Below are 19,638 nucleotides of genomic sequence, written 5' to 3'. Positions count from 1 at the left end.
ACGATGAATATTATGTCCGTGTCTGTCTAGAAAACCGAAACGAATCAGCTCACACGACGAAGGAATGGAGGGATGATTCAAACAAAACAGTCGTGAGACAGAAACTGTGGTCTGGGAAAGCCTAGCTAACTCGTCATGCCGCATCTGCAAGCTTTCGCCCGCTTTCAAGCACCTTTTTTGGATCAGCGTCAGAAGCTCCAAACATATTCCACCAGGCCGTTTCTCACGTACACACCTACACACAGGCTTCTTAGGTAGCCCTTTGTGTCAGTAGTCTAGTGGCAGTTTTCGCCGCACGTAACGGTCCGCCCGCACCAAAAAGGCTGCGTATGATCAGTTTTCCTCGAAGGCGCCCGGCCCGCTTGGACCGTGTCGCATTGCTAATGCGGCCGGGTGCGGCTGCCGAGCGGCCTGTCGATCGCCACCGGGCCGAACGTGCTGAATCATGGAGTGTGATGGTGGTCGGCCGGTCCTCTGAGGGCTGACGGGAGGCCCCGAGCTGACCGCCACGGCTGACTGATCGGTGACCGGACCCTGGTATGCCTGTCAACGCGACGCAGCTCTCAAACTGACGAGGGCTGAATATCAGAGAGCAAAGAGCTGTGCAGTGTGCTAACCAGCAAACCACCAGAACACGCTAAGTTTGAGCTTGCTGTCTTATTGTAAACAGATTGTCTATCTAAATAGCGTAACAGTGGCCTATTTGAACTCCACCGGTGTCATAATGTCAACTGGAGCCTTCTTCACGACTGTGTTAGCTCTGGGCCACTCCAGAAAGCACGAACGCTGCTGTAGTTCTTAACCCCCCGTTCCAGTTCACTCGTCGTGCCAGTTTCGACCTCCACCAGCCGCCGGCCCCGAATGACGAGGTCGCCAGTGGACTGAGGCGGATTCAAACGACCACGATCGACCCCGAGACACTCGGTCCGTGAGACGAATGATGATATCTCCCGCGATGATCATCTGAGTTAGTGAAGGCGAGCGGGCTGGCTATGTATGGCCGCTCATTCAGCGGTGTGCCAAGCCAGCGTTTTCACCGAACGATGTGTGGAGCGTCTGTTTGTGTGGAGGAAACGCGCGTCACTTCCGCGGTTTGGTGCCGGCCTTTTCTGCCTGCCCTACCCAGCTGGTGTTTGCCTCTGTTTCCTCCGTAAATCCGGAGCCACGTCACCGCTGGGTGGCATCAGCAGGTGGTGTCAGCGGATAGTGCGAGCCGCGAGCTCTCTTGGGAAGACCTCGTCACGGGCTGCCGTCAGCAGTTATGCACTCTCCATAAGCCCAACTGGGATCGAGTCCGAGGCGCGGACCGGGCGGGGTGCCCGCAGCGGCGCCAGGCGGGTCGCTCGGTGGCCCTGCCAGTCACAGCCGGGGCGCCGCGTGGGCTCCCAGATAATTGTCCGAGCTCCCTGCGCGGCGCTGATGGTCCCGCTCCCGCCGGGCCGCCCACCACGGTCATGGTCGGCAGGAAGTGGCGGCGGCGACGACGGGCTGCCGGTCCGATCGGAACGAGATACGATGGCCGGTGGCACTGCGCGACCTGGCTGTAAATATTAGTGCCACAGGTAGCGACGATTGGTGACTGTGGATTTAAACGCCGTCACTCGCTCGCCGAAAAATGTCGATGCTGGGCAAATCGCTTTGCGTTATTCTCCTCTCTTCTGTGTTTGTTTGCCATTTTTCGGAGATTCCTTCAATACCCTGTTCAGTGTCCACCCAAGAGTGGCTACCTTGGCTATCCGCGCCTGGCTGTCGTCCAGTTACCGAGTTTTCCTGTTCATAAATATCTCCACGGCAAAGTTCCTGGACCAAGTTATACATTAGAAGGGCGTTACGGTCGATTTACCTGGCAGTGTCTGTCTGAAACTTTTGGAGGTCTCACCACCAACGACTAACCAGGCAGACCTGCTGCTGCAGCACTTATGTTAACCTCGCATGACCAGGAATGATGGCGCGTGGGATGTAGGGAGTGCGCGAAAAATGTCGGGGGAGCACCCCGATTACAGTGCACTGGTTCGGTTATCCTCCACTGACGCGCCACTGCCATTGTTTTCTTTCCTTTCGACGTCTGGAGTCGGCGGCAATTATTCGGAATTCCCGCTGGCGAAGCGAGCTGACGAGAAGTTTCGTAACGACTACTGGAGGCCGTTGAAGGAGATGATTCAACTGTTTTGAGGTGTTGGTGAAACCGGCTCCGGAGTCCGCGCGACCGGCAGCTGACGGAGGCAGATTAGAGGGCGGATCTGTCCCGGGACGGCACCGCCTTCATTAGGCATGACTATAGGCGTGTTAGGCAACGTCGCCGACGGTGTGGCTGGTTCCGGGTCCATGAATAGTGAATACGAACTGCGTTTCGGTTGATCTCGTGTGTGTTAGAGATGAATTGAAACGTGTGATGATGCAGTGGCCAGTGCAGCTTCGACCCCGGCGAGCTGCAGAAGGCACTCCTGCCGCCGTCATGAGGAGACGGATCCCTGACCCAGATTAGCTGCGGACACAGCGGACCCCACTGCCGGTGTGGGGACGGGGGCACTGTGTGCTGCAGCGATATTGCAGACACCCTGACGCTGATCCCGCGAGTTGCCACTCCTCCACAGACCACAGAGCGGTCTCCTACGGTGTTTTTGGTGCGGCTGTGTTCTGGGAACGTCACAGTACCGCGTCTCATGTGGCTATTGTGGTGAGCTCGGAACAATTGGAGCATTTTTAGATGTTCAGGACGAGTTGGCCCAGGTTGTCATTGCAGTCCTGCCTTCTGTGGACTTGTGGCTTTTCTTTGAATGCGGGGCGACAGCGGTCTTTAACCCTCGCCCGCACATGCCATTTTCCCATCCTAGAACGCACATGGGGGGGGGGGGGGTGGTTGCCACCCCCCCCCCGCGCCATTTCGTTCCTGTTGGAGATAGAGCTTAGCAGTAAAGACCAAAAAGATTCTTTGGGAAGAGACGAATCCAATGATACCCAGTTTTACCTTCTCAGGTCAGTCATTGACCTTCCAGGTCAGGTCAAACTAAAAAATGTTGCTGTTTTGGGTCACCGTTGGATATCAAGTGCGCTACTTATCAGATACCGATGACGATGCTGTTTTCTGGTGCCAAGCTAGCTAGAACCTCTTTGTCACACTATCCGACCAGAATTTTGCTGCTGAGGTCATTTCAGGTCAAGTTAGGTCAAGGTCAATTATATGTGTTTGTATGTCTGTGTGTGTCTGTGTGTATACTGATGTGTGAACCGATTGTTTTTGGGTCCATATCACATGAAATCATGATCTGAGAAGCTTTTACCAAAAATGCAGTCAAAAAAACTTCACAAAAAGTAAATTCAGCTTGCCTAAAACGCAATTATCTTAGATGACCTAGGTTGACCTTGACCCTGACCTTGACCCCTGTACATCGTCGAACAACATGTTCCATGATAGGTGGGAGGTAAGACTGGCAAAAAAGGCCGAAATCAGGGTGTCAAAAGCTCACAAGGCCCATGGCAAACGCAAGATGTTGAGAATTGGCCATTTGGGTCATGACATGACCTGAAAAACAAGGTCATATCTCCGAAACCAAAAATCACAGAAACTTGAAATTTTCAGTGGACATCAAGAAAGGACAGACGAGCAGCTATACGAAAAATCAGCTTTCTAGCTCTAAAAATGTTGAGTGCAGAGCAGAAAGACTGCCTGGGGGGGTGGCAACCACCCCCCCCCCCCATGTGCGGGCGAGGGTTAACCTGACTTGGGTGGCCGTGTTCGCCGCGGCGACCGGGATGAGCTTCCCCTGCCGTCCGCGGCGCGGCGCCACCGGTATGGTCCTCCGGTGACCTGACGGTCATCCCGATTCAGAAACGATTAGCGGATTTCTGAATGGGAGAGCACAGAGCAAAGCTTTCAATAATGGCCACCAGGTGGCAGCAAGGGCGTTACTGCCGATCCATTTGCTGTCGCGGCCGGGGCCGGGTATCACAGAGCGCTGCCAACGCTGTTGGCGCTTTTGGTTTCATACTTGTTGCACACTACCATAGTGTTGGAGATATAGGGGTAGTGTGTGACAAGTATGAAATCACCTATCCGTGCTTCTATCCTCAGGATACTGAAATCCTTCTCCTCCACGCCACAACCCCCTTCCGGGCTGGACAGGCAACTTTATCTCATGCGGGCTGCTCCCTTGGAGCGGCACCGCTACTCCCGAGGGAGCGCACCCCGTAGCCGGGTGCAGTGAGTGCCTTGGGGCTGGGTGGCCTGTCCTCTGGACGGGCTCAGCCCCGGCGACTCACTAGGGTGCCTGCCCAGACCAATGTCTCCCCCTATATCCTATCATCCTCCCGGCTCTGAAATGGTCTCATTGGACCGAAAGGGCCTAACCCAACAAAACAAACAAACAAACAAAAGTATGAAATCAAGGCAGCGCTCCGTGGAACACGGCCCGGGCTGCGTCCGCCTGGGTCGCCCGCGGTCACCCAAGTCCCAGCAATTATCGCGCCTCAGGCTGATATGCAACTGGCTGCTGCTGATGTCCAGCTGCTGGCAGACCAGCTTCAGGCTCATGCCGTCATGCCACCAAATGAACCCAAAGCTTTCAATCATTTGATAGAAAACTACCAAATGAACCCTTCCGTAACTCGACTTTTACTCAGAGCAAGAGTCACATCGCAAGGTCAGGTCACTGCCGAGGCGAGAGCCGAAACCAGAGGCACGCATTCATCCAATATTCTCGCTTCTAACGTCAGAAAAGGAACTATGCGAACAGATATGGCGAAAAATAGATGTGCGGATAATTTCGTTACACCCTGTAGAAGTTCCTTTAGACCTGTAACCAGCTGCAGGCAGTACTCGTTCGTTTCTAAATTCATGCCAATGAACTCATGACTTATGAGCGTCACTGCGCGATGGCGAATACAACACATAGCTTTTGAAGCAGTGTATGATAGTCAACAGCGGTGTATTTAACTGACATCGAAACATAGCAGAGTACCTACTAGCTAAACCACTTCGACAAGGCAAGCTCCAAAACTCAAAAGCATTCAATATCACCGATTACCAAATAACATACAGCTTTCAAGCAATGCACTGTGCACCAGCATACACATGTAGCCCTCCAATGCACCATTCACAAATGTAGGCATGTACAATAAACATGAGACGGTGAAGCTCAGTCTGCTAATGCTAACGTCCCAGAGCGCGCACATCCCCGCCACCTGCATGAGCGATTTCTGCAGGCTACAGACGAGACACACAGAACGGAATATGTCTGAAAGAACAGGTACGTAACCGGCATCGATTTGCCCCCTAAGAAACGAGTAAGTCTTGATCAGACCAGTCATACGCCCGACATGGATATGATCCCTCGTGATAGCGAGCGACTGAGTGCGTTCGGCGGGAGAGAGCTGGGACTTCACTTTAAGGAACGCTGGTGTTATGACACGTACATCACAACAGGCTAACAGATCTTGGACATTGAACCCTGCCTGGTGCTGATATTGACAGCACCATCAGATAGCCCCGCAGTGGTGCAGCACACCCCCCTTCAGTGTTGCACTCTTCATAAGCAGCAACGTTTGGTGGAGGTGGTGCACTCTTCTCCATTTCCTCTGCCTGTTGAGCCCATTCTTGTACCTGTGAAAACAATAAAATTTGTATTAACTGCTTCATACATACTGAATACAGCCTGACAAGGCATGAGATAGACCATTATCAGAAACTTTATGCACATCTTTTATTACCACTGGTTGGTTCTGAGCAATTACCATCTGCCAAAAGGTGAAAACACTTTAGATTGAACATACAATTTGCCCAGTTAAGTATACTTTTGTGACTTGTCTGTGAGTTGTGGGATAAAAAACCTTTCAAAAAAAACAAACTGAGAAGTGATCCCCTTACATCTGCCATCCAAATCACAAAACAGAGAATCTCCTATCCTGTCTGGATCTGACAGCGTCTGCCCATTGCTCAAATGTCAATAACGATAAACAGCTATAGATAAATAGTGCCACAAGGCACAAACCTATTCATCTTATCTGCAGGTTAAGGACAGCATCTAAGCTCTAGTTGTTTGCACTGACCAAGCTGTCCAACAGCTGGCCATGTTCCTTTTCCTTGCGCCTAGCCTGCCTACAAATTGCTGAAGCAGTTGAAGCTGGTGCTTTGGCCTGAGTAACAGATGGAATAACCCCCTTCTTCAGCCTCTTCTGCTGTTGTCTGGCCCTTGACAATGCACGTCATTGTTTATAGCACTGTGAAGTGTGTTTTCTTGCCTTAAACTTTGATGGATCATGAAGTATACGTACCTCACCTGTGATGTTGATGCGAGATGTCTACGAAGCATGCAATAATTTGTACAAATAAAGGTAGTTGTATAATTCTAAGATTAAATGATTGTTGACCTCTGTAGCATTTAGGGCATGAATATTCCATGAAAAGCAGACCCATTTTTCGTTTGATACCTACATACTTATGGTGGTAGCCGGTAGGTGACTTCCCAGTTCCCCGGGTGGCGAATGATAGGGTATATCTTAGATACTGTAGATGCCGTTTCTATGTCGGCGGCGTCATTCGTGACGGGCACGAGCTACACCAAATAAAATTTTGCTGAAGTAGAAAAGTAGGACAGAAATAATTTTAAACAAGTAAAATAGGTTTAGAACAAAGGTTTTGAAAATAAGTATCGAAACCGCAAGGCAAGGAAGGAAGAAGTTAAGTGATATTTAAGTTTAATTGGTGTAGAATAAGATAAGCCTTTCATGTAGCCGCGGACCAAAAATCGCTTTTGACGGTGGTTGTGGTTGAGAATATGTGCGTGAAAGAAGAAGAACCTGTGAGAAAGACGGTGATAAGAACCGGTGTGAAGTGTGCTATTTTGTGCCTGAGTTTATATTTTATTTTAATACCGAAATATTACGACATCCCGATCAACTTTAGTTTGAAATAAATCAGAGTAAAATCACTCAGCTCAAGCCACCCGTAAAGCATTATCCAGCGCCTACAGATACAAAGCTGCTCATGACCATAAAAACTTACCGTAGGCAGTATTTTCCAAAAAATCATCGTCGGTGAAATGCTTCCGACACACAATCAAGTGTTTGGTGGGATGAAATCCGTTGCAGCCTGAGCCATATCTATCTTCCTCGGCCTCTTGTCGCGAGAAAATACAAACTCACCATTCTCCGAGCAGCCATAGACACTACACTGGGCCATTTTCTTCCAAATTTAGGTATTATGACACATGTGACCCACTACTTCCTCAATATTTCACCCACTTTCACCGCACGACACTGCTCCGAACGGCACCGGCGCAAATTGAATCAGCAGGAACGCCTACAGTGACACCTGGCGGCCAAAGTTCCGTGTTATCTCCCATTGATGATTTGCATATATAGTGGCGAGGATCACCGGCGCTGGGTTCGGTGGAGCTGGTAAGAGTGGTGGCTGGCTGGTTTACCCTGAGCCATGTCTGGAGTTCCATCTGTTGTTTGCTTTGTGAATGCTTTTGGCAGGATGATGGCTCTGCAATCTGCATGAGAGGAAAGACTGCATGGATATTACTTCAGTGGACAAGAAAACGCAGTGACGTGTATCTTACGTATCATCTTTATCCTCTTCACCCTGATGTAGTGTTATGATTCTGGAAAGGAAAAACATGGCTCGTGTCTGCGTGCCGTCATCAATGTTACCTCTACTGGCGCCAGAGATGGCCATGGGAGTCTGAACCTCGCGATCTTTCCTCGTCATCCCTGGCTGCTTCTGTCTGTCGGAGGTCAACCGTCTGTCTCCATGGCCATCGGTCAGCTGCACCTTCCCTACCGGCTGCCGCAGACCCTCCAATGCCACCGGCCCCGCGCGGTAGCCGGCTGTCCGCTGACGTTTTTTTACATGTCCGACCGACCGGTGTGAAGGAGACTGGCGAGATTTGAAGGAGACTGCCGCTCGGGACGCTGGTGCCACAGAGGACGCTGGTGGCGGAGACGCTCGACCGGCTAAGGTCAGACGTCTCCGCTGAGTGTCGTGACTGAGAGTCTGCGATCGTCTTGATCCATCATTGCAAAGAGTTCCTTGCGGCGTCTGCAACGTGAGACACGATTGAATGGTAGTAGTGTCATTATATCGTGGTGTGGGCTCCATGGAGGCATCGGCAGAGCAGACGGCGGCTGGGACACCTCTGAGCGGCACCGGAAAGGCGTCACCGCGCGATGGTGCAGAAAAACGTCCCGCTTTGTCTCCAGAGCTGTTAGCAGAGCGGACGTCGCTCCCGTAACGCTTTGTGTCACTGTCGTTTTCAGCCAAAGTTAGATGCCACAACGCCTGCGCCGATGGCGGAGCTGGGAAGGCGTAGATGCGTGATTTAAGACGGAGCAGCCCTTTAGAGCGTGCACGGCGACGAAAAACACCTTTCTTCATGCTGTGACGGCGGTGGTCGGTCTTTTGTCCGTGCTAGGGTGTTAGCCTTGAATTAAGTCGGCGTTTCGGCCTGAAACGGAGCTGGCTGCGTGTGGAGCGCGGTGAAGGGAATGCGGTGTGCAGGGAAGGCTAAGTGACGTAGGTACGCGGACCAGACTCGGTCCGGACACTATGTGATTGTGACTCGCAGCTCGGACCCTGGAAATGGACCGGAGTCCAAGCTGATTGGGCGTCTGCTGGCGTGATCATTCAGTTGGAATGGGCTGGATCCACTGAATCGACTGGGTACCTTCGATGCTGGCCAGGTTCCAGTCGAAGTTATGTCGAAGTCCCTTGGGTAGAGTTTGCTGGGTCTGAGCTATAGTTAGCTGGGTCCTGGCCGAACAGGGCTGCATCCCAGTTGAATTGAGCTGTGCTCTGGCTGAGCCTATATGCTTCCAGTCTGAGAGCGCTGGATCTCCCGACCTCCGAGCACCGTGTCCCGGTCGGATTGTGTGAGCAGGCCGGATCTCTCGCCCGCACTGACAGGCCGCTGATAAATGGAGTCGTCACGCCGCTCGGGCAGTGCCGATCAGCCGACGCTTTTGTAACGCCGGCCTCGTTATGTTTGCATAACGTTCATCGTCGTATTCATGAATGGCGGCGCTATCCGTGTGGCCTGGTGGCGCGGTGACCTGGGGGTCACCAGGGTCACCGAAGGTCAGCTAGGTCACCGGCGAACTACGCATCGTGGCCGCTCGCGGCGAAAAGGGGCACCGCTGAGGCTAGCTTGTTCAAAGTTGATCCCGAAACCCACCCACTAACCAGCATTGACAGCACAAGATACAGTCATCTGTGGTGCGTCCCTTCTTATCCAGACAATCCGCGTCTCGTTAGGCCAGTTTGTCGGTGATTGACAGCGTCCGTTGTCGTCTCAATGGGCTGATTATAGCTGTCTCGGTGGGCCGTGCGTGCTGTGCCGCTCTCAGCAGCAGTGAAAGTCTCTGCGCTCCAGCCGCCATGTCCGTGGGATCTGTAACCGTCACTGGACAGAGTGAATGCGACGGACGGAAGTCTGCGATCGGCTGACGGCTGATGTGTGTGCATATGAAAGGTCTCAGCCCGCCGGTAAATGTTATGTTTGGAGCCGCGCAGCGACGCGTGACTCCGGCGGTCTCTGTGAAGGTCGGGCCGGGGTCCGGTGGTGTATGTTTGTGACACAGCTGTTATGGTGGCCGTGACGGCGTCACGTTTGGGCCTCCGTAACGCGGTAGGCTCCCTGGGAAGTTTGGGTTTCTACTTTTGACGTTGACGCTACCTATTGGAGAATGAACTTTTGCTATTTCAGGCTATTTTGTGCATCGTTGCAATGTGTCCATGATCGGAGTGCGCTTATATAGCAGCTACTGTTCCTTTTGAAGGGTTGATTGACTTTCTACTGTATATTTTCTACCGTGACTTCCTACTGTGTATTTGACTTTCTACTGTATATCTTTCATCCGCTAACCCTGTACGTTTTCTGTTTCAGAGCGTTCGCCCAGGAGCTGGACTTTTACAACATGCAGCTGGACGCGGCACTGCGCAAGTTCCAGGCCTACTTCCGCCTTCCAGGGGAGGCGCAGAAGATCGAACGACTCATGGAGGTCAGTTGGAGACGCCACAGGGGTCGCGTTGGGGAAGGGGGGCCGGTTTGGCAGAAGACAGTCACCGAAGGAAGCAGGAAGGGGTAGTCATTTCAATTTGTTAGGGCTGACGTTCGACTGAAGAGCGAGTCTGTGACCGTGGTGTGACTTGCGGCTTCGACGGGATGGTGCCGAGATGATATTTAGAAATCTTGGTCATGGCTTCCCCGTGGTTTTCCAATAACGCCACTTCAATGTGCTAAATGGTGTCATTATCTCCAAGCTACCCATAGTGGCGCGTGGTTGTGAACATCCAATCTTAGAATGCATTTTTCTCATATTTGAATAGATGTGAAGGCACCCTTCCTCCGTAGCTTAAGCCACCTGTAATCTTGCTGAATCATCCAACCACGCCGATTTATGTAACGGTGGGACTCAATTTATGTAACGGTGGGACTCTTGCTCAATTTGATCCGAATTACATAGGCTGCACGTGACATTGCGAGGATTAATGGGCGGATGATCTCGGATGCTGCTGCGCTCCACTGGCTCCCCGTCAGCCGGCACTGTAGCTGGAGCCAAGGACGGAAGATGTGCAGACGATTCTCCTCCGCCGTCGGCGAGAGTTCACCTTGACAGAGTCAAACGCCAACTGCGCTGATATGTACTTACCTCGTCACTCCCATTCACACCAATACCGACACAAATGGTCGTCGCTGGTCCATCTGTCTTAACGACTGCTCGCCGGCAGAAGGCGGCCGCTCGCACCCCGTTAGGCCAGTGCCTGGTGGTCCGGTCAATTGGGGAGTGGCACGCAGCCTTCGGCGCGATCAAGGCCGCCGGGTGCAGCCGGTCTTGTCGATGATCGGTGACGGTCAGCCAGCCGGCTTACGGTCACTGCGACTGCTGTCGCGATGGTAGGATTCTGTTTTTGGTAGGATAGAGTTTTGCTTCCTTCGATAGGCGTACTTTTGAATTGATAGGTGGAAATGTGTTACACTGCTGCTCCTGAGATAAGTTGATTCTTCCGCTGTACCCACGCTGATGGTCGCAGCAATCGGTTTCTTTTGACTCTAGTGGCATCTGACACCGACGCCAGTGGGACCCCGTCCTCGCTGGCCCATTAGGTAGTTATCCCGAGTGCTCTTCGCATAAAGATCCTTCCTCTATCTCTGTGGTTTGTCCTGAAAGTGGATATCATTGTGCGTGCTATGTGATAAATATAACCCGGTGAGGTGCAGCCAGCCGTGTCGCAATCAGTTTAGTCGACCATCACGCTAGTGTCCATAATGCGCATATGACCTCATGTCAACTGTGCCTCCATCGTAATTGGACAGGTGTCCGATGGTAGGGGTGGGATCGAACAGCGCTGTGTACCGACCGATCACGGGGAGAAACCTGAGAACACCATGAGTGTCGACATTGGCCTGACCCATCCGCTCTTTGATAAGTGCATGGTCGATAATATGTATGATAGAAGCAGAATAAGTGGTGGTCAGCGGGCCAGTCGGGATAAAACGGACTATTTCAGACATTCTAGCTTATGTTAAATGCGTTGTGACATGTGACGGCAAAGAGCGAGTTATTCATCACCCAGGGGGTATTTGTCTTCATACAGTTGAATGTGATATTCCTCGGTAACGTTAAAATCAAAGGAGTTGTGCCACGGAGCCTGGGAGCCTCCCGCTCATCCGTGGTGTTAATGAAGACCTGTCAGTGCGCTGCAGTCACCCGCGCGAAGATAAACGCCTCCGCATGCGTGTCTGCAGCGGCGCCGATGCAGAACCCTGTCACCACCCACTCCCAGCCGTGCAGTGGTGAGCGTCACCAGCACCACTCCCAGTGGTGTGAGGAATCTCCTCAGTCACCGGCACCAAAGCAACTCTCCATAGAGTACTCCTGCCGTAAAGGTGCTGGGAACCCTGCTGTCTGCCCACCCGCGGCGGCGGCGAAAGGGGGCGTGAGGCCGGTTTTTACCCGGGGCACAGCCCGGTACCGAGCCGTTCAGGCTTCGGCGGAAAGTAACCCCAGGCTGGCCTACCGGGCACACTAACTTTGACTGCGGTGGTCGCCGCCGCTAGCTTTCAACACGTTTAGGTGTTTGACAAGGGATTCGCGCGCGTTAAATTCCAAGAGGAAATTGTGGTTTGTGTCAGAACGTGAGTCGATTGAGTCGTTTTACTACGGGGACCGCGGATGGCTTTCTAGCCCTTCAGCCCTATAGAAAGCTTAGTTAGAGTCGCTCAAAGGCAAGCTGCTTCTCAAACATGACATTTCAATCACCAAGCGAGCTATTTGCTACACAGATGTTCACTATATACACCCATGGCTCACCATTTTGTGTAGCCGGACCTCTGTGAACCACGTCTATGTCAGATGCGTGTCGTGGTCACCTGGTTTGTTTACACACAAAAACTGGGTCTGATTGAGTAGAGCGAGGAGGTTCGGTCGTGGCCGACTTGTTCCACCGGTTACTAATGAGAGTTAGTGAGCCACGGTCGCCCGGACCGCCGCCAGCGCGAGGTTTCCTTATTACGGAGACCGTCAGTGTTTGTGTGGAGCTGTCAGTGCGGGTTTGTTTGATAGATAGACCCGCTTCCTTCCTGATCCTGCACCGTACGCACGGCCGGGAACGGCTGTCCAAACAGCGACGCCTTTATCGGCTGTGCTTGGTCGGAATTAACGACCACAGCCTCTGGTGACTGGTAGACTGGGAGATTCACAGAGAGGATATCTACATTTTTCGCTTCGCTTTTGTTCTGATAACTATCATGAGTTGAAGCCTGTGATCGCTGCGTTCCCACACTTAGGTGAGCGGCAGTTTGACACTGACGCTTTGGCTCGTTCGCTGGAGGTCGGTCGACAGATCCTGCGGCTGGGCTCAAACGGTTACCGCTGCGAACAGCGGTGAATCCTATAAAGAGTCTCATGTCATCAGCGCAAATGCCATGCTCCCACAGCCGCTGAAGTGTCGGTACGCTGGTGGCGGGACCAGCGTGAGCCCAATCTGCAGGTCAAGGGTACCCGGTGCCGTCCGGCCGATCATATCCGTGCTAATCTCTTCCTGCCGAGTGAGCTGGTTACGAGCGGCCAGGAGTTCCACGGAGGGCGCTCCGTACCGCCGACATCGTGCGGTGTCCAAGGATAATGAGTGTTCACGACTAATGAGACGCGCACCGAGGCCTTGACTCGTGAACTCGTGAGCTCATGAGCTGTGATGAGAGGAGATGCAACGGATGTGCCGCTTTCAGCTCAAGCGGGGAGGATTCAGGGTTCCGCGCCGGCTTGTTGCTTCAGACACACGCACGGGATGGGACATGCTTGTGTCCGTTTTTCTAGGACCCACCCCAGCCGGGCCTTACCGGGCTCCGGTCGGCTGGTCACCGGCGCTGCTCGGCGCACATACCGGCCCAGTATGGTCGTGAGATACCGATCAGCGCGGCATGGCCCGCAGCTCACAGAGGACCGGTCAGTGTCGACCAGTGCCGGCGGGTAGCGTGACCAGTCTCCATACACACACAGACCACTTTCGCCGACCGATCGGTCAGCTGATCTGGCCTACCGGCGCATCGGCCGGGCCCTGGACGGCGGCAGGTATGCCGAGCAAGGATGCACGGCGAACTGGGGCGTCACAGGGAACTGGATGACGACAGTGCAGAAGGCTCACTGTATACAGAGGCTGGTTGTGGGCCTCAGTTGCGCTACTGGGTGGATTGAATCGCTGATTGCAAACTGCCCATTGGAGTTGGTGCGCCGTGACGCCCCAATAAACAAACAAAAGCTGGCCGTTGGGTCTAGTGTTTGTCATGGCGTCCAGCGGGTTTCTCTGGTCAGGCCAGCTCCAGGTCCGACCCACCCGGTCTCTCGCTGACCGGAGAACATTGGGGACCTGTCCCGGATACTGACCGGCCAATGGTGCACCGGTGACCCAGTACTGCTGACCGCAGCACCGGCTACAGCACTCTCGCTGATCGCGCACTGCACCGCAGCGCGCCGGAACAGAGCTGTAATGGTGCCTTGTTACTATACCTATCGCTGATCTGAGTAGGGTTACGTAACTCGTCGGGAAAAGTACGCACGGTACTTTTCATGGACTTAGCCGCAATCCTGTGTGAACGGGAATCTCCGAATATGGGCTGTGATGTTGCAGGACGAAATACTACTGAGTTGTTATGTAAACGTTATGCGATTTTTTGCTTCGTTTTCTTGCCGACGCACACGATTCGGTATCAAAAAAGAATCGCGACACTGACAAGATCGTGACGGCATGTGCCTCATGGGACGTTACCACACGCATCATGATATGACGTAGTGATGCTGTGAATGACGTGAGTGCCCCGTGTCGACCACTGATGTCACTTGCCCGTGTTCTATGTCACATGCCCTTACATGGCGTGTCATGACGGAGATATACTGACATTGAATGCTGGACGTCAACTGGTATCCCGTTTCCCGTACTATAAGCATCACAACCTGACGTGACGTCCTGCAACTGATGCTGAGTTGGTACTGTGATTGCCTCTGACGTCTCGCTTTTCATCCCAACCACGCTCCTGCAACTGACGTTATTGCTTGGTTTTGCCTCTGACGTCCCGTGTCCCGTCTTCCTCAGGTGTTTGGCCAGCGGTACACGCAGTGTAACCATGAGTTCGTGTCCAGTCTGAAGACGCCCGACACCGTCTTCGTCTTGGCCTTCGCCATCATCATGCTCAACACGGACCTCTTCACCCCGAACATCAAACCGGAGCGGAAGATGAAGCTGGAGGACTTCATCAAAAACCTGCGCAGTGAGTACAGTGTTCAGGGGTTGGCGGAAGGGCTCTGATGGTCGTGAATCCTGTCTGAGGAAACTGGCTGTGGCGTGGGCCAGTTTACTGGGTTAGGGAAATAGTGTGTTTGTTTCAATGGTGTGACGTGTATGTATGCATGAGCCGGTGCTGTTTTGTTCACGACTCGATGTTAGTTGTTTTCCTTTTGATTGTTTCCTGTTCTTTCCTCGGCTTTCCTGTACGTTTACGACGAATACCTGACTTTTGTGGCACACCCCTTCTGGGTAGTGTTCATTAAACTCTTCTCGTTGAGTGGTCAGGATGCCTGTTAGCATAATAAATAATTTAATGCACATATGCGAGCAGTACCCTCATCGTCAATTGCTGGCATAGGTGACTAACGCTTTTCTCTGATACACTACCACTTTTCGGGTCGTAAGGACGAATCCTAAGTGGCATGAGAGTCTGCTGTTGAGCTCATTCTGAGGCACTCATTAGCGACCGTCATTTTAGCTAGTTGCGGTTCGTCAGTCGAATGGGTCAGACAATCCCGGCCTTATGACGGAATCCGCCGGTGCGTTTCATCTGTTGACCCCGGCTGACCTATGTCGACCCCCACTGACCCCCTGTTGACCTCAGGCGACCTGTGGGGACGGTCCTTTGTTGCGTCACGTCTCTTACACGGCCGAGCGTTCCTAATGGGTCATACTGGAGTGGGTTGTCGGTGGCCCGGACGGTAGTAGGTAATTGTAGTGAATTCTGGCTCTGAGATCAAAGTTCGTACGGGCTCAGGTTGTCTGTCGAGACTGCTGTTGTGATTTATCTATCCTTTAAAAAGGACAAAGCATATAGGGTGTCTCAAAATTTCGTTGACAGGTACCAGCCATACTTTTTTGTCAATAATTCTGAATGAGCAATTAATTAACCCGCCCCCCGTTGGGCTCTGCCGAGCAACGCGCCCGGTTGGGGGGGGGGGCATTTTGCCCCCCCCCCCCTAAGATCTCGAGAACCACGCAACATAGCGACAAGCGGTAAACGGCGTTGGATAGCCCCAACGGGGAACTACCTTGTGACCCAATTTTATTGACCTAGGTCAAACCGATGACGTCACAGGTCAGGTCAAAGGTCCAATTTTCACCGTTTACAGGCATTTCAAGAAATGCGTTGTAAAATCGAGTAAAATGCATTTCATTGAAAGTCATCGATGGGGAAATGTTCTTCAAACACATATTTTGCTATTTGAGGTCACTGATACTAGGTCAGGTCACAGAGGTCAGGTCACGGGGGGGGTCACAATATGAAAGTGTCTTGTGATACATGTTTTATGGTCCATTTTACATGACAAATGCGATTATGTGGGTCAGGCAGCCTTTGGGGCCAGCTTAGATCACGTTTTGGTCAAGGTCAGGTCAAGGTCAGGTCAAGGTCAGGTCAAGGTCAGGTCAAATTAGGTCAAATTTCAAATTTAATATTTTTGCATAAAATGGGTATCGAATCGATGCAGCTCGTCACGGGGAGTTCAATGGTGGTCTTTGTTTTGCCGTACGTGGTCTAGAATCGCTAAAAATTGAGTTTAGAAATTTGACGTCATCATTTTTGAACAGTTTTTTCGCTATAACTTGGCCAAAAAACGAGATATCGATCTGAAACTTGGTATGTATATAGAAGAGCGCTGGGACTATCACATATATTCCGGTTTTTTCGAAATTCGGAAAAATTTAGGAATTTTAAAGTTTTTCTAAAAAATCAATTTTTTGATTTTTTTTTGGTCAAAAACCAAACATTTTGAAAATCCGAGATAGCAGTTTTGTAGCGCCGCTTTTTGTCTACTAGACCATATAAAGAACTTTGAAATTGCTTGATAACTGTAGATTTAGTGAGCGTTTCAAGATTGCATGTTTTTTGCTCATTTTTGCTCGAACATGACCTCAGTTTGACCTCAATAACTCCTGACCTAAGGTGACCTAAGACTTGAAATTTGGTGTGAAGGTGTCAAATTGATGCCCGGGAAGGTACTGAAAATTTGGCGGCGCTGCGCACCGCCGTTTTCTTACTATTCAGGAAAAACCACAGGGGGGGGCCAAAATGGCCCCCCCCCCCAACGGGGCGAGGGTTAACGGTCGAAATTTTGCATGGGCATTCGTAACAACGTTCCTCAAGTAGTCTCATTGTTTTCAAGCGCATTCGACCCTTCATGAGCTCACAAAAAGGGTTCATCTCTGACCATGGGTCAGGCATAAAAATGGAGGTCGCAAAATCGGGTCGGCTGAGAAACTCTCTATTTCAGAAGTAATGGGAATGATTAAGTCGGAAATGACCCATGGCAAACTGTCGGCGAGGATGAGTCACGATGATGATCATCTAATAAAAACGGTGGCTAAAATTTTTGAAGGACAAAACCATGCGAGACTATTATAACAGCGTTTTGAACGACCCTCGTACGGCAGCAGACTCGTGCTCCGGAAAGCAGCTGAAAATGAAGTCATAACTATTGAAAACTGACAAGAAGCTCACAGACAGAGGTTAACCAGTTTCAAAAATTGCAGTTCATCGTAAAATGAAGACAAAGTATCATTTGAACAAGTTTGTAATATCTATAACGCTAAATTTTGGGGGAAAATAACACGAAAATCGTCAATACCAAGGACAACTGACCCTCCAAAAGTGTCAATTAATGTAAATTTTTATCCTACGAAGTTTCAAGAGGCAGATCTGGAGCGAATAGCTTTCTTTTAGACACAAAATTCCGACAAAACCGTACGATGGACAGGTTTTGGCCGTTTACAAAGCAGAAGCTCTCCTGAGGAAAACACTCCGCAACCCAGCGAAGGTCTTGTCATGGGGAATGATGAGCGTTTGGGATTTGCAAAATTTGCACAACGTGTCTAAGAAACAGATGGCCGTCACATTCTTCTACGATATGCTGCGAAAAAATTCGCCCCTGGCACTTCCCATTTGTTCAGGAATGGGGTTGTTTTGAAAAGGAAAATGGTGCTTGGGAGGTCGGCGCCAGTCATTCATGAAGAAGTTAGCGCCAGAGAAGACCTACAAAATACTCACGGATGGTGTCGATGCAAGCTGTCGGCTTTCAGGGAGAAGCGGATGTTGCCGGGGAGCTCGCCAAACCTAAATCCGACGCAGAAACTGAAGGGGATTCCCCTACAAGAGCTTGAAAGCAGGTAACCTTTTATCAGCCTCCGGCAGCTGACGGAGCGACGAAAATCGGTATGGACAAATATTTTTGGAGATACAGCAAATAGTTTTATTTCCAACCTTCCGAATCAGTTGTCAAAGCATGCATATTTGTCTAGTGTGCACAAAGACACCAAAACCTTATATTTTTGGCCGGTTCTTATATGCTTTATGGGCATGGGAAATATGTCAACGAACTTTTGAGACACCCTGTAGACCTCTGTAAACAGAGGTCTATGGACAAAGGTATGCGAACAGAGCTCGGTTGCCGGCTGGATCGGTTCGGACATTCTCCAATCCTCTGCTGAGACGGACTGAGATTGAAAGCAGTGTACATTTGATATCTGACTGAGATGGGGAGTGTGTCAAAGTTGTGACCCGCGAAAAGCACGAATACTGAGCTGGACTGTCGTGTGTACCGTTTTTCCATCCTGAGTCAGTGTCTAGAGCTCAAACTGCGGCCAGCAAAGCCTTCCGTTGTTAATTAGACGCAGGACTGTAAGTTCAACTGCGTGTTGGAACTATTTTCAGACTCAGTGCTTCCACATATGACAGCACCAAAAGTGGATAGAAACATGCGGCACTCGGGATTGTAGTGTCCACACAGAACGCACATACCAATTTAAAGATAAAGTTTTCGTGTACTGCACTATATTGGACTACCAACCAACCCCCAAAATCCCGCACCAGAACACCTGACGCACGCTGGCAGTGCGTGCGTCTCCGTTTTCCTGCCATTATCCAGTCGGTGACACGCGACCACATTGCACACTGGCACGGCCCGGTCGCCGCTCGCGGACAGAGCTGAGTTTCCTGTGAATCCGTCCCGACCTGTCCTCTGGGCGGGCACAGATGGGTGGGTTTTACAGGGAGTAATGAGTGCCGGTCGGTGGAAAAGAGGTGTCCTGACTCTGACGCCATCACGCGTATCTTGTCGTCGTCGTAGGCTATCGTGACGTTCCCGTGAGTCTATCGTGCCATCTATCTCACGAGGATGTGACTTGTGTATGGCCAGGCTCTCGTCCCGTTCGCGGTCTTGGAGGTCTCATTATCAGGCCTACTGTCAGTCAGTTACAGTGTAGGGTGTTTGTTATGCGGAGTTCGCTGGCGCCAACGTCCGATTCGCTCCATGCAGTCGGGTTGCCATGCTCGGGACAAGGTTGGATGGTCTGATGATTTGACTCAGGTGCGTTCTTGGAAATGTTGGATTCGTGCGGTTGGCTGATCCATGCGACGGACAGATTTACCGGGAAAGGATGTCGAAGACAGATGAGTGTCAGTCGTCGACTGAGACTGGTGACTGGTGGTCTGTGACTGACAGTCCTCAGAACTGTCAATACCTATTTGTCGCCACTTGTTTCAGGCAGATGACAGCCTTTGTACGCTTGTATCCACACTAGGAAGTACATCTTGTTTCTCAACATTGAACACTGCTGTCATTCCTGAAAATAGCACTGTAGCTTGTGTTCCGCCTTGTAGTCTTGAAGAACATGGCTATTCCTGAGCATACACCTTACAAACTTGTTTTCTGGAAGCTGAGGTGAAGGAACCTTACTGGTCAAGCCGGCGTAGTTTTATTTATGTGACTATCATGATAGGCGGGATGAATGACCATCTGATACTACGATTTATTATTGTCAGTTCATCTGTTTATTTTCCGGTTCCACATGTTCACTGACATATTGTCCATGACTGGTCA

General features: G+C 51.3%; 1 protein-coding gene and 1 long non-coding RNA gene across 5 annotated transcripts in view; one reads left to right on the top strand and one right to left on the bottom strand.

Moving 5' to 3' along the window:
• The window catches only part of LOC122394541 (IQ motif and SEC7 domain-containing protein 1-like), a 125,198-nt gene that overhangs the window by 99,081 nt on the left and 6,479 nt on the right, over window positions 1-19,638 (top strand). For all 4 annotated transcript variants that reach the window (XM_043391495.1, XM_043391497.1, XM_043391498.1 and 1 more), the window contains 2 exons: window positions 9,885-9,999; window positions 14,591-14,765. In XM_043391495.1, the coding sequence (XP_043247430.1) occupies window positions 9,885-9,999; window positions 14,591-14,765 (290 nt within the window). The remainder of the gene's footprint in view (window positions 1-9,884; window positions 10,000-14,590; window positions 14,766-19,638) is intronic.
• Window positions 5,365-7,315, bottom strand: LOC122394542. Its single transcript, XR_006258889.1, has 2 exons — window positions 7,001-7,315; window positions 5,365-5,599 (listed from the first exon to the last, which is right to left on the bottom strand). It is a non-coding gene; the product is annotated as an uncharacterized LOC122394542 (long non-coding RNA).

Source organism: Amphibalanus amphitrite, unplaced genomic scaffold (assembly GCF_019059575.1).
Source record: "Amphibalanus amphitrite isolate SeventyFive unplaced genomic scaffold, NRLGWU_Aamphi_draft 000597F_arrow, whole genome shotgun sequence".
In the NCBI taxonomy this organism is placed as follows: Eukaryota; Metazoa; Arthropoda; class Thecostraca; order Balanomorpha; family Balanidae; genus Amphibalanus; species Amphibalanus amphitrite.
Note: the sequence above shows the minus strand (reverse complement) of the source record. Positions and strands in the feature narration are given on the sequence as shown.